This window comes from Halichondria panicea, chromosome 17 (assembly GCF_963675165.1).
Source record: "Halichondria panicea chromosome 17, odHalPani1.1, whole genome shotgun sequence".
Lineage (NCBI taxonomy): Eukaryota > Metazoa > Porifera > Demospongiae > Suberitida > Halichondriidae > Halichondria > Halichondria panicea.
Genome location: NC_087393.1, coordinates 4,905,893 through 4,920,552, shown reverse-complemented (window position 1 = coordinate 4,920,552; position 14,660 = coordinate 4,905,893). Strand labels below are relative to the sequence as shown.

At 41.2% G+C, this 14,660-nt stretch overlaps 2 protein-coding genes across 6 annotated transcripts in view; both read left to right on the top strand.

Moving 5' to 3' along the window:
• The first annotated feature begins 86 nt into the window (after window positions 1-86).
• On the top strand, window positions 87-6,437 carry LOC135351924 (ralA-binding protein 1-like). The gene is made up of 15 exons (XM_064551043.1): window positions 87-459; window positions 1,979-2,088; window positions 2,200-2,316; window positions 2,538-2,612; window positions 3,018-3,143; window positions 3,484-3,599; window positions 3,836-3,966; window positions 4,326-4,409; window positions 4,604-4,736; window positions 4,876-4,969; window positions 5,055-5,107; window positions 5,263-5,334; window positions 5,395-5,454; window positions 5,713-5,775; window positions 6,191-6,437. Exons 1-15 carry the CDS (start codon window positions 197-199, stop codon window positions 6,314-6,316), a joined length of 1,623 nt encoding a protein of 540 aa, XP_064407113.1. The 5' UTR covers window positions 87-196; the 3' UTR covers window positions 6,317-6,437.
• A 2,675-nt stretch (window positions 6,438-9,112) lies between these two features.
• LOC135351721 (adhesion G protein-coupled receptor L3-like) overlaps window positions 9,113-14,660 on the top strand; it is a 23,945-nt gene continuing 18,397 nt past the window's right edge. For 3 of the 5 annotated variants that reach the window (XM_064550799.1, XM_064550800.1, XM_064550801.1), the window contains exons 1-15: window positions 9,114-9,457; window positions 9,538-9,712; window positions 9,767-9,985; window positions 10,036-10,434; window positions 10,482-10,791; window positions 10,840-10,878; window positions 11,052-11,195; window positions 11,241-11,294; window positions 11,430-11,529; window positions 12,337-12,662; window positions 12,891-12,937; window positions 13,110-13,349; window positions 13,534-13,808; window positions 14,094-14,202; window positions 14,501-14,647. In XM_064550799.1, coding sequence (XP_064406869.1) covers window positions 9,214-9,457; window positions 9,538-9,712; window positions 9,767-9,985; window positions 10,036-10,434; window positions 10,482-10,791; window positions 10,840-10,878; window positions 11,052-11,195; window positions 11,241-11,294; window positions 11,430-11,529; window positions 12,337-12,662; window positions 12,891-12,937; window positions 13,110-13,349; window positions 13,534-13,808; window positions 14,094-14,202; window positions 14,501-14,647 — 2,828 coding nt within the window. In that variant the 5' untranslated portion in view covers window positions 9,114-9,213. Of the gene's footprint in view, window positions 9,458-9,537; window positions 9,713-9,766; window positions 9,986-10,035; window positions 10,435-10,481; window positions 10,792-10,839; window positions 10,879-11,051; window positions 11,196-11,240; window positions 11,295-11,429; window positions 11,530-12,336; window positions 12,663-12,890; window positions 12,938-13,109; window positions 13,350-13,533; window positions 13,809-14,093; window positions 14,203-14,500; window positions 14,648-14,660 lie in introns of those variants that run through there. The other 2 variants (XM_064550802.1, XM_064550803.1) reach the window with 2 other exon arrangements.

Below are 14,660 nucleotides of genomic sequence, written 5' to 3'. Positions count from 1 at the left end.
GTTAAATCTGTTTCCTGTTATTATCCATTCAGCCCCTCCCCCTCACATTCTAATTAAACGGACTTTTGAGCTATCGAAAAATTGGAAAGAGGTAGTCTACATAATTATATATTTAGACTAGTACCTATACCTACAAGAAGCTAAAAAGACGTAGACACAGTGGTGAAGCAGTCCTACACTCCTAGTGCAGCTAGCAATGTCTGACTACTACGCAGACAGTTTTGATGACAGTTTCGAGAGCGGATCAGAGTCTGAAAGTGGTGTACTTGATGCAGAGGAGACCACTGATGGGGTCACTAGCCAAGCACTGTCTAGTAGTACTAGGGATGATGAGCCATTGAGCAGCAGAAGTGATACTCTACTGCATGTGCCAGGAGGCTTTGAGATACATCGTGTCAGGGAGCTATCTCTGGTGCCTACCAAAGGGACGTTGTCGGACCCTGACGAAGCACGCACAAGGTAACTCAACTACTATACTGTTGCTAGGTAAATAATTATAGTACAGACCTCTTCAATAGTATACTACTAATTTCTTTCATACAATATTGATTTTTCCCAAACTAGAGTCAGGCGCAGGCCGGTACAGTATAGTATGTACATACGTTGATGCAGTGTTTTTTGATTTTACAATAGCTGGTTTTTGTTTGGGATTTACAAATATACACAAGACAATTAGCAAATTAAGGAAAACACTCACTCTTCTTGTGGCAACTTGTCGTGCCATCTGTACTCTTAATAGGTGGTTTACAGTTATGAGCTAATATAGCTGCTACGATCACGTTACTGGTCCCATAATTATATATAGTCGGTTATCCCCACTTGAGTTGGTAAAGCTGCCGTAGCTTGACCGTTGCAATATATGGGCAGTGCACTAAGTGTCTCTTAGTGTGTGTTAGACACGATGCAAGCTAACGAGAGATACCCTCAGGCTATTATTAAATACCTCTATATGTGTACGGAGACTTCCTCTGAGGGATAATTAAGGTTGAGTTGTTGTTGTTTATGTTGTAAGATGGCGGTATGCGGACATGTTGTGTGTTGTCCAAGTTGTCCTTGTTAGGCTTGCGTGCTTCAATGGCTCCAAGCTGCTACACTGGTATAGTGATACAGAGCTTTAGATTCACGTTATTTCAGACTAGGTCAATTTACACAAAACAACCAGTCGTAGGTGGATCAAATGCGCTTTGATGGATGTAATATGTAATGTGAGATGCTGTGTTACTAGCTTCTACGATGTTATTCAACAATCATGTGAAGTTTGATCACCTCCTACTATGTCATTTCTGTCCTTAAACAATTATGACCGGGACTTTCTTCATCTTAATTCTAAGTTCCACCTTAGACATATACGTATTTGTATAATTATGTGCAGCAAGCATCACCTTACACTCTGGTTATATATGGCTGAGGGGGATATATGCACAACTGAACAACAGCATGGCTAGTCATTTACGTGTGTTTGTTTATAGAATCACTTAACTAGCTCCTCATGCAATCACCCCACCCCAGGTAGCTAAGGAGATCCACTTATTCCACTAGTAAGTCATCTGTTTTGTCACTCATGCATGGCAGGTATGGCTGGGGTATTATCGTTTCCTAGCACTTGGTTAACTGCTGAGCATCAACTGACAGCTGCTAACAGTGCTTGTACACAACTTGTCTCTGTTGGTAACACATCATTAGCTGGTCTATGCCGTGTGCAGATTGAAAGTGAATGTATAATAATATACTTAAGTATTATTAGTGTCTGTTACCATATCAGCATTTATTTTTTACTTCTCTTGCTTGCCGTGTGATGTAGCTGTAAACGCATAATTTATGTTCTCACTTAGTCCAGTTTACAAAACAATAAAGGAGGGTCACGTAATTGTTGCATGCACTTCATAAAAATAAACAAAATGCTATTATAAGTGGCAACATGCAAACACTTGTGTTGCGGTAATAATGACACTTATCAATATCTCTTGTTTCTGTTCAGCACTCTTCAAGATGAGGCCAGCCCAAAGCCAAAGAAGAAGTTTAAGCACGCCTTCAAAAAGCCAAACATTGTCCAATTCAAACAGAAAATCAAGAACAAACTACGAAAAGGTACCACAATCTAATAATAATTATTGATGGATAAAACACACAACGCTGATGCTATTATTATTACCAATAGTGTGTGTGTGTGTGATACTTATCGCTCGCTTTACTTCGTAGATGCACCTGTGTTTGGTGTTTCCTTGGAGACGGCAGTGGGGCGGAGTCAGGTGGCGGGGGATGGCATTCAGCTGCCCACCGTGTTTAGAGAATGTATCGACTATTTGGAGCAAAATGGTGAGTTGCGTTTCTGCATTGTACGCAAGCTCCTCGCGTCCTTACATTGGGTGTGCAGTAAGTGTCTATTATGCATACACGATGCTATCAGGGCTGGTGACTTGAGTTTTCCTGGTAGTATGTGCAGTAGATTTAGGGCATATCACTACACTTGCTTGACCCCCCACACCCCCCCCCCCACACACACACACACACTTTACCCCGCCCCCACACACACACAGCGGATCATGAGGGACTGTATCGTCTGCCGGGGGTCAAGAGTAAGATCGAGGATGCTAAGAGCCGCTATGATAAAGGTACACACACACACACACACGGCTTTACCATTTAAGGAGCTTGTCTGAATATCATGAACTGTCTTGGAATGTCAGACACCAACCCCACTTGCTCAGAGCTGTGTACTTTGTTTATAGTTGTGTCTGAGACCATACATCATGTCTTTCTACCACCCACACTGTGGAATGTATTATACCTCAGTGTGCTGCTAAAAACCATATACGGATATTTTGTACAATATACATTTTCAAGTGTTTCTCAGTACAACTTTTGAGCTTAGGGCAGGCTACATTTTGTCGACCTTTAGTAGGCAAAGGTCAATACCTAGGTACTCCGGGATATCACTGCAATACCTACCTCTGTGTATTGAGGTATCACTAATAGGTTGGTTGGTATTGACCTTTAACCCCCTTCCCCTCGTGCAGGTGAAGTGTTGGACCTGACTGAGCATGATGTGAACACAGTGGCCAGTCTCTTCAAGCAGTACCTCAGAGACCTGCCAGAGCCCCTCATTCCCCACAGGCTGGCTCCCAGGGTTGATTCTCTCACTAGTAAGCTTTCAAAGTGTTCATTTTAGAGCCTATATAAATGTCTGTGTTGAACAGGTGTGTGGGGGTTAGGTGTGTCTAGGTCCACTATTGTGTGTATCTCCACTCCTTAAGTTTAGCTCAAAAACACTGAGTGCAGGCGTAGCTATAATTATTTTGTTGAAAGGCCGTGTACTTATAACAAGCCCAAAGGACCCTACAGATAGACTTGTGAACAGTTTTATTTGCACATAATCAGGGGTCAATTTTTTTGCCAAGGGGCTAGGAGGTCAACTATTATGCACTTTCCATACAGAATGTACCTTCACATGACCTCTCGCCCCCCCCCCCCCCCCCCCCCCAGTGCTGCCCCCTGGTGATCAGTACAAAGCTCTAGAGGAGCTCATGGAAGAGGTGCCCCCGCTAGAGAAGCTTATGCTCAGCTGGCTAATCACACACATGGGCCATATCATCGATAAGGTGGGTTGGGTTTGCAGGGAGACATTATTTTGCCTAAATTGTCCGATTGCAATGAGTTAAGAAATTTAGCAGCTACTGGGGCAAAATTTGTACCAAATGGCAAAATCTACATATATATTCTTCTCCATAACACAGGCTCTAATCATGTATCATGCAGTGTCTATCTATTATCAGCATTTCAGAGTTTTCTAATCGGCCCATCCTAGTGACACACACCCCTCTCTCTCTCTGCACAGTCCTCGGTGAACAAGATGACGCTCCCCAACATCGTGATTGTGTTCAGCCCCACCCTCCAGATATCAGCACCTGCCCTGCACGCACTCTATAACAACCGACAAGAGCTCTTCGGAGATTTAGAGCTCAAAAAGTGAGTTAGGGATGCACGTACAATATCGTAATACTTTAGAGTGTATGTATAATAGCAAGAGTTTTAATGAACTCCTGATAATAGTATAATAATAAAAGTATGTTGTGTGAGATGAGGTTTTTGCTGGGGGCATGTATATAAATTAATAAACCTTGCCAACGCTTGCCTCGTACTCAGTCAGCATACAGTCACTGTAATAGCTATAGCTAAAAAACAATAATTTTTGCCCTCGGGGCCTGCGACCCTCAGGCCTAGATCACTACTCAGCCAATATATCCCGTGTGGCACTCGTGCTTGTGTTACAACTATTACATAAAGCAGTGTGAGGCTGTTATCTTAATGTCCATGCATTCCTCCAGATACATGAAGCCTGACAAGAGGGACAGTGGTCGACTCAAGGTTGAGAATCACCTCAGTCATGTGGCCAGTCTGAAAACTGAAGAGTGAGTCTGGCCTGTTTTGGATGCTATATAATGGATGTTGATTATTTTGTCTTTAAAGTACTACCATTGTTCCCCATAGAATCATGAAGCTACGTTCTGTATCCTGGAGTTGTAGTTGTAAACTTCTTTGTGTGTTAATTGCTGAAAGGACTGTTGTTCATCTGTTACATAATTCTTGCCCCTCCCCCCCTCAGGGAAGTGAGTACTGAGCTGCAGAGGTTGACCGGTATCCTTGACAATGTCCACAGCAGGATGACCAACAGATACAATAAGAAAGATGACTACCTCTGGGAACTGCAGAGAGCCATCACTATACTTCGGAGAAAGGTGTGGTGTACTTTGGGGGTTGGGTTTCATGTGTCTATTGTGGATTACTATACAGTAACAGTATAACCCATGCAAAGATGGACTACTGCATGTGTGTGTATTGTGTATTGTTTGAATCTGTCTCTCCTCCTTGCAACAGAAAAAGGCGTTACAAGCAAAATCAGCAGCTGCCCCCAAGAAACCTATGATGCCACCACCATCGGCCCAACTGGCCCCTACTAACGGGGAAAGTGGTAAGTGCAGACCTTCACTCCCTCCCTCCTTTATTTATCTCTGTTCTCCGTTCTTTGCTCATCATGTATTCTGTTCTCTCTTCAGAATTTGTAAAGACACTGATGCTGATGGAGGCCACACTGGTGGCAGAAAGTGAGGTATGTTTACTGTTATACATGTATCTACAGTGTACATCATGTGTACCACACACGTGCAAGATTACGCAAAACTGTTTATAACCAAATTTTAATTTTGGGTTGTAACTGCATTCAACTTTCTTTGTGTGTTGACCATTACCTATTTTCTAACACAGGAGCTGTATTCAAAGAAAGACGAGCTGAAAACTGCCCTGAAACGCGAGGCCGACCTTATCGACAGCTACAAGGTTTGTGGCAATGTCACTATATTTGTTCAACTTGTACATTGCTTGTTTGTTCTCTTATAGCGTCGTTTACGAAATCGACAGTCTCATATCGTAGAGGTCGCCTGCTCAGACGAGGACAGTGTAAGTACATCACCTGATCACATACTTACTGGTAACAGGATTACAGTGTTTGTTTTTGCAGCTCTTTCAGTTACCTATTCGTACTTAGTGCAGTGTATTGTTGGTACACAGTGCTTTTATGGCTATATATAAACACTTCATTACACATGTGATTAGCTTAATTGATGGCCTTCCTCTTCCTTGTACAGTCATGTAATTGTTTGCCAGCTGCCCTTTATTAGGACAGGATGCTTTCTAATAGTTGTGACATACATATAGGGTGATGAAACAGACTTGGCCAGGCAAGTGGCTGCTCTGAAGTGGCACAACAAAGAGTTAGATGTGAGTCTATGGTATTTACTCATGCATGTAATCTGTAATTCCCTGGCCTTTGTATAATGCTGTAGGTACATTCAGTGTAATGTCCCTACACTGTTCCTACTGCCACATATTCCTTTATCTTAGTGACATTTTTTGCTAATTGCTTCCCTATTCAGCCACTATTCCCAGTAGTGTACTCTTGTGTTCATTGGTACATTAATTCTCAGCAGTGCAGTGCATGTACACATGGCAACAGATTCCTAGAAATGCACCCAAATACTCTCCTTGTTACATTTTGCATACTGCTTTCCTTACATGTACTGCTTTAAATTAGTGCTTTCCTTATGGTCCAACTATACCAACTGTTTTTCATTGTATATTCTCCTCAACTATTGTTCATTGTGCTCTACTTTACTCTGTTCTTAATTCCTTGCAGCTGCGTAACAAAAATCTAATTGATGGCATACAAGAGGAGGGGAAAGCAATTATGGACCTCAATGTTAAACTAAAAATCATTCCAATCAGACGACAACTCAACTTAGATGAAACTGTGTCTTATTGATTGTAATTATGTGTTTGTCATGTTTTAATACATGTTTTATACTCGCAACTATTCTCATGCTCAATGTTAATTGTCAGCTTTGCATAATATAATCATGAAGCAATAATACATGTTGTATAAAGTCTAACAGCCTTATTAAATGACAATGTGAAAATAATAAGTAATAAAGACTGTCTGACAATAATTATTGTCATGTGTGCATATTTGCATGACCATTGTTCCACCTCGATTGTCGATCTGGTGGTCGACGTTATTGCTATAGAAGATGATCGTACAGATCTATTCCATGCCCTACCCCCCTGCCTGCGCCAGACCAACGAGTAGCCTAGCAACAGACAGACGGACAACGTATGGGGCCCTCCAGACACTCCCAACCATCCACTGAGCACTCTGTAGAGTGATAGCGTGGCCGCTTGTATGGTGAGAGTGCCCTTTGAGCCGAGTGTTTTCTTTGAGATTAACCACCTCAGGTGTCCTCACAGCTAGACTCTGTTGAGATACTAACTGCTCAGACATGCCCTTACAGCCATAGCTCGACTGCAAAGGCCAGTGGGGTTATCTCTTTACTTCGACAATGTCTCCTCGAAGTAAGCGGGGACCAGGTAGCCTTGGTGAACTTGTCATCTTGGACTACAACTGGTGATGGTGAACCACTGCAGCACGATCGGCTGTGGATGGATAATTATAGCTGAGGAAGACACCCCTTTTATGTAGCTAGCTGAGGTCCCCCACGATGACACACCAATTAGGAAATGGCGTAATTTCAAGCTATTTTTAGACAGCCGTCATTACCTCGAAATCAAGACACATGAAAAAGTAATCTGATTTCGAGGCTAAGCCCCTGAGTTCTACTGCGCATGTGTGTGACTCCTCCGGTACTATCTTCACACATTCAAGAGTAGTGGAGCATCTATGTGGACTGCTATTTGGTGAGAAAATGACACTGTACTCTGTGGTTCCATAATTATGGTGAGGAATTATGAAAAATCAGTATTAGCGTGTAGAAACTTTTCTTTTCAGCAGCTCATTTTTCTGTATTTAATTTTTCAGTTATATATAAACTATTAGTTGGGCCGAGTCCAACCCTCTGCGTAGGGTTGGGCACCACTGCAAGTCAGGTTTTGTTCCACTGCAGAAATTTTGCAGCCCAATCAGATTGCAGAGTTCAAGTGCTGAAGGCGTGGCTCATTAATGACGAGTCTGTAACTAGTAATTCTCTTTAGCCAATCAAAATGCAACAATAGTAGACAAGCCAGCTTGATCCAGGAACACACCAGGTCAGTTAGAGCTAGTGGCATGCAAAACTGACACCTGCAGAGCATTCTAACTGCATGAGCTTTGCGGTTACCGCCCACTTGGGATTAATGCTTATAGCCACACCCTGTGGAACAAAACCTGACATTGCAGTGGTGCCCAACCCCATGCAGTTGGTTGGACTCCGCCCAACTAATAAACGGTGTGAAAAGGAGTAGAAATGAGGAATGCTGTTTAGTGGCTGTATTTATATTGCCACGCCCCTTCAATAAAGGGGCATGGCAAGCGAGACTTAGCTTTTACAAGCATAGCTGTGTTTTAGTATCAGACTCACCACCAGCATAGGTAATAGAGTCATTTGCTGTATCATTTGCGGACAAAAAATGCAGCATATCAACTTTGTGCAGAGGAAAATGATCCACAATTTAAAGAGATCTATCTACATCTATATCCGTTTTTTTGCAGTTAATTCCGTATAACCTTATTATAAGATAGAAGTCCGTATAAATACAGAAATACTTGGAGGCTCTGATGTTTCTCTTTCTCTTTCTTTATATGTAAGGTGTGTTATACCATATAGCGGAAATTTTAAGGGTATAAAACTTTCGTGGAAAGACCGTTAAGTATTCCTCACTGTGCACGTGCACACTGAATGGGTGAAGGTTTAATTATAATGATAGTCACCTTTTACTGCTTTTTGCGGTAGAAGCAACCCCTTGGAGCAATCGGCTATGAAGAATTTGTCACAATTAATGTGGTATGGTTTGGTGAATGTGTTAAGTTACATTCTCTATTGAGGGGTTTAGGGGAGATACTAAGTGCACGGGTGTCTTCCTCTGATTTACATTTCGCTGATTACTCACTTATTATTTGTACGTAGGTATAATAACCATAGTAGAGGATAATTATGTGATACCAATAATCCATACATGCAAAACTATGTTGTGTACGAGCAATCCTTTAAAGGAAGACGTTGAACTAAAGTCTATTTACGTTGAGTTCGGCCCTGGAAGTTACGTGGTCAATTATGGCTTCATTTATGCTTTATATGGTGGACAAGTCTGCTAGGAACTTCTACAAAGAAAATGCTAAGGTTGGAGCGTATCAGCTCTACAGCATAATTCTAGATATTAGAAGCGCCTTTTCACATGCAAGGAATACATTGGTATAATTAGTGAAGTATGACAAAGTTATGTCAACATTATAATGGTGAAAACAGTATAAATTATGGCTTGTTATTTATCGCAACTGCATGTGTGTAGGTGTGTACTCATACATGCATGCATGGAATTGAGGAAGTTGTAATACTAATAATACAAATTTTTGACAAGTATGCCTGGGACTTCTACATGGAAAATGCTCACTTTTAGTTGGTGCTCTATAACATATAGATATAAGCGCTTTTTAACAAGGAATCCATGCAATGGGAAGTTATGTCAACATCATGAAGGTCATTACTGTGTATAACTTGTTATTTATCACAACTGTATAGGTGTTTCATATAGTGTTTCCCTAACTAATTCATGCATGGTATTGAGGAAGTTGTAATACTAGTAGTTGTATCAACTCCCCAGATAGCAGTGAGTGGTTGAAAGAAAATCATTAAACTATTCCATGTAGCTGTACTATAGTTTAGAGTAGCAATGCAGACTAAGAGAGAACTTGCAGTGTTAGTGCTGGCTTGCAGTATTGTACTGTTCTCTCAAGGAGCAAGATGTTCTAACTTCTCACTCAATATAACTGTCACGAGTAACTCACCCCTCAACTGTAGCACTGGGCTGACTTACCCTGGTCCTGCATTTATTAGAGTGGAGTATCGATGGCTGGAGAGGGTCAATACATCATTGATACCTAACCAGTGGAGCACTCTTAAGACAATGACTACTGGTAAATTTTGCATTGGATTTTCCACTTATACTTCGTATATGTGTATACCATATTAATCTATGCTGTATACTATCTTTCAGATGATGACTATAATGTAACTGGACATACTCTACAAAGTTCTGATCAAGACAGCGTTGATTCTGTGCAGCTGAGAATAGTACAGCCAGAACATGGCGGTGGATTGTGCAACTGCTGGGAAATCAGCAAACTGCTGGTTACATTTGATGGCAATAGTTACTTTGATCTCCTTAACGAGTAAGTCAATGCATTTTATCTGGACATCATATAATAATTATGTATTAAATGCAGAATAAGAAGCTGTTATATTAACAGCAGTCGAATCACAATAAATGATACCGGTCCTCTACAGTTCTGTGATGGTAGCGCAGGGGAACCAAGGGGTGTGGTGTTCCTCCCTGTTACGCTGGATAATGGCCAAACAGAAGGATGTAATATGGTTGTCAATGGTTCAGCTCTTGTTGATAAGCAACCACCACCGATGAATTGCAAAGACAGTAACCCAAGAATGTGAGTGTGTTTCTTATCTGCTGCGTATGATTGTGTGTTCTCTTACACAGAGAGCTATCATATGTGTTGGATTTGACCCCAGATGACTGTGACAAGATTGATCGCCATAATGAGGGTATAGAGGTATCGCTAGGCAACTGGGACAGAGACGGTGATTGGATTCCTCTAGCGTACCATGATCATCAATTATACACCAATAATCCATCATTCCGAATCAGAGACTATGATGTTCCTTATTACAATTGTAGTGAAGTTGAGTCATTCAAGATAAGTGTGTGCGGAGATGACTATCTCAGAGATGGACTGCAGATAAGATGGCTGCAATACGTTTACTTAAAAACAGGTGTAAAGAGGGACACAGTGACACTGGATAATGTGTCTATTAGCTTGATTGTGAATGAAACCAGCATCAGTCTACTGGAGGATGGATTTGATCAGGGATATTTGAGGTATTTTGCTATATTTGAATGTATAAGATTTTGATACACTCGTACAGCTCAAATAATTGGAATAAAGAGATCAGAAATGGTGGCGTATCTACTGATTGCTCTGGTGGCTCTGATGATCACAAAATAGTGTTTGGTCTCAACTGTACAACCTTCGGCTGTGAGAAAAGAAAAACAGACGCTAGTCGCATAGCAACTACAGTCCCACTGAACATCACTCGACTCTTAGAAACGTTTAAAGACATTACCACATCAACAGAAGAAGAGGTGATGACAGCTACCACAGCTCCTGCTACTTCCAGCATTGATTCATCTTTGGCTGAAGAGCTGGAATCTACTATCTCAAATGTTTTAAGCATTGTAAGTATGCTAAAAATTTGCATGTTTTTCATTGTCTTCCTGCCTTAGATAAATGAAAATGACGACTTGAGAGCCATCCTGCAAACAGTAAGTCACATTCTAATCTTGTGAATATGTTACTCTCATCTTAGGCTAAAACCATGTATCCTTTGCCTCGGGGCTTTACTGTCAGCCTCAGAGGTTTACTGCCATAAAGTCTAGGCAATAACTATATAACATAAATATTAGTCCCTTCTGATTATTATCATCTCCTCAACTAGCCTCCTGTTGAAGCAGTTACTTCTCTGCTAGACTTGGTGGTGAGGAATGGTACAGAAGTTGACCCAGGAGTTGTTATATATCTGCTCAGTGACATTGTAAATCAGGCGGCGAGAAGTATCAATGACAGCCAACAGTTTGGTCAGGTGAGTACAAATGATTTAAATGCCACTTGTAAGCATTTATTGTAGATTGTTCTGGAAGTGAATGATGACTTGCTGAAACAATCACTGATCACTACTCAGGTATGTTCATGTGTGTAATATAATTCTACTCAGGTAATGTTCACTTGTGTGTGTTTATGACATGCACCATTTACTTATTTAGTGTTACAACCTCCCTCCCCATCATACAAGCCCACTCATGCACACATACTACAGTCCAGCGCCATTGTCGGGAGTACACTGCTTGCTACCATTGAGCAGCTGGCATTTAACGTGCTTGTTCCGAACGAAAACGGCCTTAGCACATCAAATATTGGTATGGTTTAGACTTAGACTTGGTATGGTAATTAGACATGGTTTCGATGCACTTACTATACAATATTGTAATTCCAGCCACCAAAAACAGAACAAAACTACCAAACTATTTTTTCTCCGTATCTATACGCAGCAAATGGTTTTCAAGGCAACAAATTAGTTATTACATGGCAATTCGTGCCACAAGCAGTTTATTGGCCCGGTAGTAGATTGTGGTCAAGGTCCTTTAGGCCCGAGATCATTATAGTATTTAGATATTGGCATAGCGGTTAGTTACTGGCTGAAGTTATCTAAAATCCACCCACTTTCATAAGGTTGAAGTTATTTGTGGTCTATAGGTCACATGACGTTTAGTGTACAGTTAACATGACAGTACAGCGTTAAGTATAATTATTAGCCGACCACAAGCAGTTATACAAACTAGGTGTCCTATAAAAGGAGTGATGTGTACACGGAAAAGAATGCACAAGGAATGCAAAAAATCAGTTGTTATACATCGTGCACACATTTGATATAATTATTGGCTTAGTAATTCTGTTTGCCCTAGGGGCCTGCGGCCTGCACTCGTGCCTAAAGTCATTAGTTGTTGTAGCTGTAGCAACAGATTAATTTACAGTGTATAGCTGTAAACAGGAAATGTACATTTTAAGGGGCTGGAGTCAGGCTAGTACTCCTAGTACTTTCCAGTTTCATCTCATAAAAGGGTGATATAATTATACTGGCATACTTCACTTTACAGGTCCTCAAAGAAATTCCATATGCTTGTGAGTTCATTACTGTATGCACACTTTGCAATAATGTTCTACAGAACTGATAGTCCAAGAGGTAGAACAAGATGGGAACAATGACTCGTATTTCACTGGTATTGAAACAACCAACGGCTCCATCCGAGTGCCCACTGAGTTAGTGAGGATGATATGTAATGGAACTGGACCAGTCACTGTGGTTTCAGTCTACTACAGGAACATGAGTGGACTGCTGCCCGGGACTCTGCCAGGAGAGAGGGACACTGTGTTAGCATCTCCAGTGGTCTCCTCCAGTCTGCAGTGTGGGGACAAGATCTTTGACGCAGCCAACATTCAGCTCAGCCAGCCAGTCATTGTCTCACTGAAACACTTCTCACAGTTTGCGCAGGTGAGCTGGTAACGTTAAACTAGGCTTAATGAGGAGAAGCCCTACATGTATTTCCCCCTGGATAACTGAAGCATTTGTACAGTAACACAGTAGCTACGTACAGTGGAAACCAACTTTAAGGCCACCTCTAAAGAAAGGCCAACTGTGATATAAGAACATTTTTGTACAAATTAAACTACTCCAATTAAGGTCACCTCTATAAAAGTTCGGTTTCTCTGTTCTTTATAGGATAGCAGTGAAATGAAGTGTGTTTTCTGGGAGTTCATACTAGGAAGGTAGGTAATAGTTGTATACTGTCGAGTGCATGCACTATTTACTCCATAGAGGGATGAAGTTAATTACCATTTCCCTTTCAGTGTTTATATCCATTGATTACTGCAATCAATTTTCTAAAATAGAAGCCTCCCAATATTCATTTCTAAATATTGGTATTCTTATTTTGTGCAGTGACTCTCGGCTAGTCAATGGAAGATGGAATACTAAAGGCTGTGAGAGAAATAACAGTCTCTCTAACTCCACACACACTGTGTGCGAGTGCACACATCTCACCAACTTTGCCATTCTCCTCAGCTCTCAGCCCATAGTGGGAGGTGTGCATGCATTCGTACTGGGACTGATTGACTACATTGGTGTATCACTCTCTGTACTAGCCATGCTTGCAACCATTGTAGCATTGGTATACCTAAGGTAACTATGTGGTTGCACTTCTTACTGACAACTTCCTTTATATAGAGGTTGTATTGGTAATAATATCTCTGTTTGATCTCTGACCAATAATTCTGAACTTGTTATTGGAATAACATCAACATTTATTAGGCAACAAGCATACGTTACATAACGAGGCTACTTATTGAGTGTGTTAATTGTACAGGTCTTTATGGAATATGCGTAACTATATCCACATCAACTTGTGTGTGAGTCTAATTCTGGCACAGCTGATGTTTGTGAGTGGGTTAACTCCTCACGGAGGAGGGGGTGTGGTGGATCCTGGTTGTCGGACGGCAGCAGTTCTTATGCACTACTTGTTCCTGGTGTCCTTCATGTGGATGCTCATGGAGGGGGTGGTCTTGTATCTGGTCCTCGTCAAAGTCTTCGTAAAACAGCATGAACGGAAGTACATTATCGGCTTCACTATTATCAGCTATGGTATGCTGTTATTTTTTATTTTTTATTTTTTATAATAATTCAGCATATAGCATAGGATACACAATTAGCTAGTAGCTAGATGTAAAGTGCATCCTAAACAGAAAATATTTAAACACACTGACAGTAACAATATCTTCTATATTGTACTTACTAACAAGTTTGTTCCATAAAGTTAGTGGGAAGAATGAGTATTGGTACATTGATGTTCGAAATCTAATTGGTACCAGGGAGAGACTATTAACCGTTATTCAAATAGACTTGATATCGTGTTCATGTTGTCCCTAGGTGCCCCTGTACTGTACATGGCCCTCTGTATTCCGTTGGGCTTTGCTCTATCTGGCTTGGAGAATAGCTATGGCTACCAGGTGATCAACAGCAATACAACCACCATAGTGTGAGTTAATTCTCATCAAGAGTGCTTTTCCTGTTCCCATGCATACCATACACACATACATGCATGCAGCCACTCCCATAGTGTTAGTTCAGTCGCTCTCATATCGAAAGCTCGTGCACCAATTGTTAATTATTCAGAAATTTAAGTTTGTGGTAGAGGTACTCTAAAGAGGCGTAACACAAGTGCATTGTCACTCTTATTTTCCGGCTATGTCTGCCTTTAGCAGTGACCCCTGAGTCAAGCCTATGTAATTAATAAATATTTACGCTGTCATTATAATACCTGCATGTGCTTGCAGCTGCTGGTTGAACTCCAACACTAATTTTATTCTGACATTCATCGTGCCAGTGGTGGTGATTCTCTTGGTGAATGTTGGCTTCTTTATCATGGCAATAGTTATCATATGTAGACACCAAAAGAGGCAAGGGAAGCGGCAGGAAGTGAGGTATGTGGATATG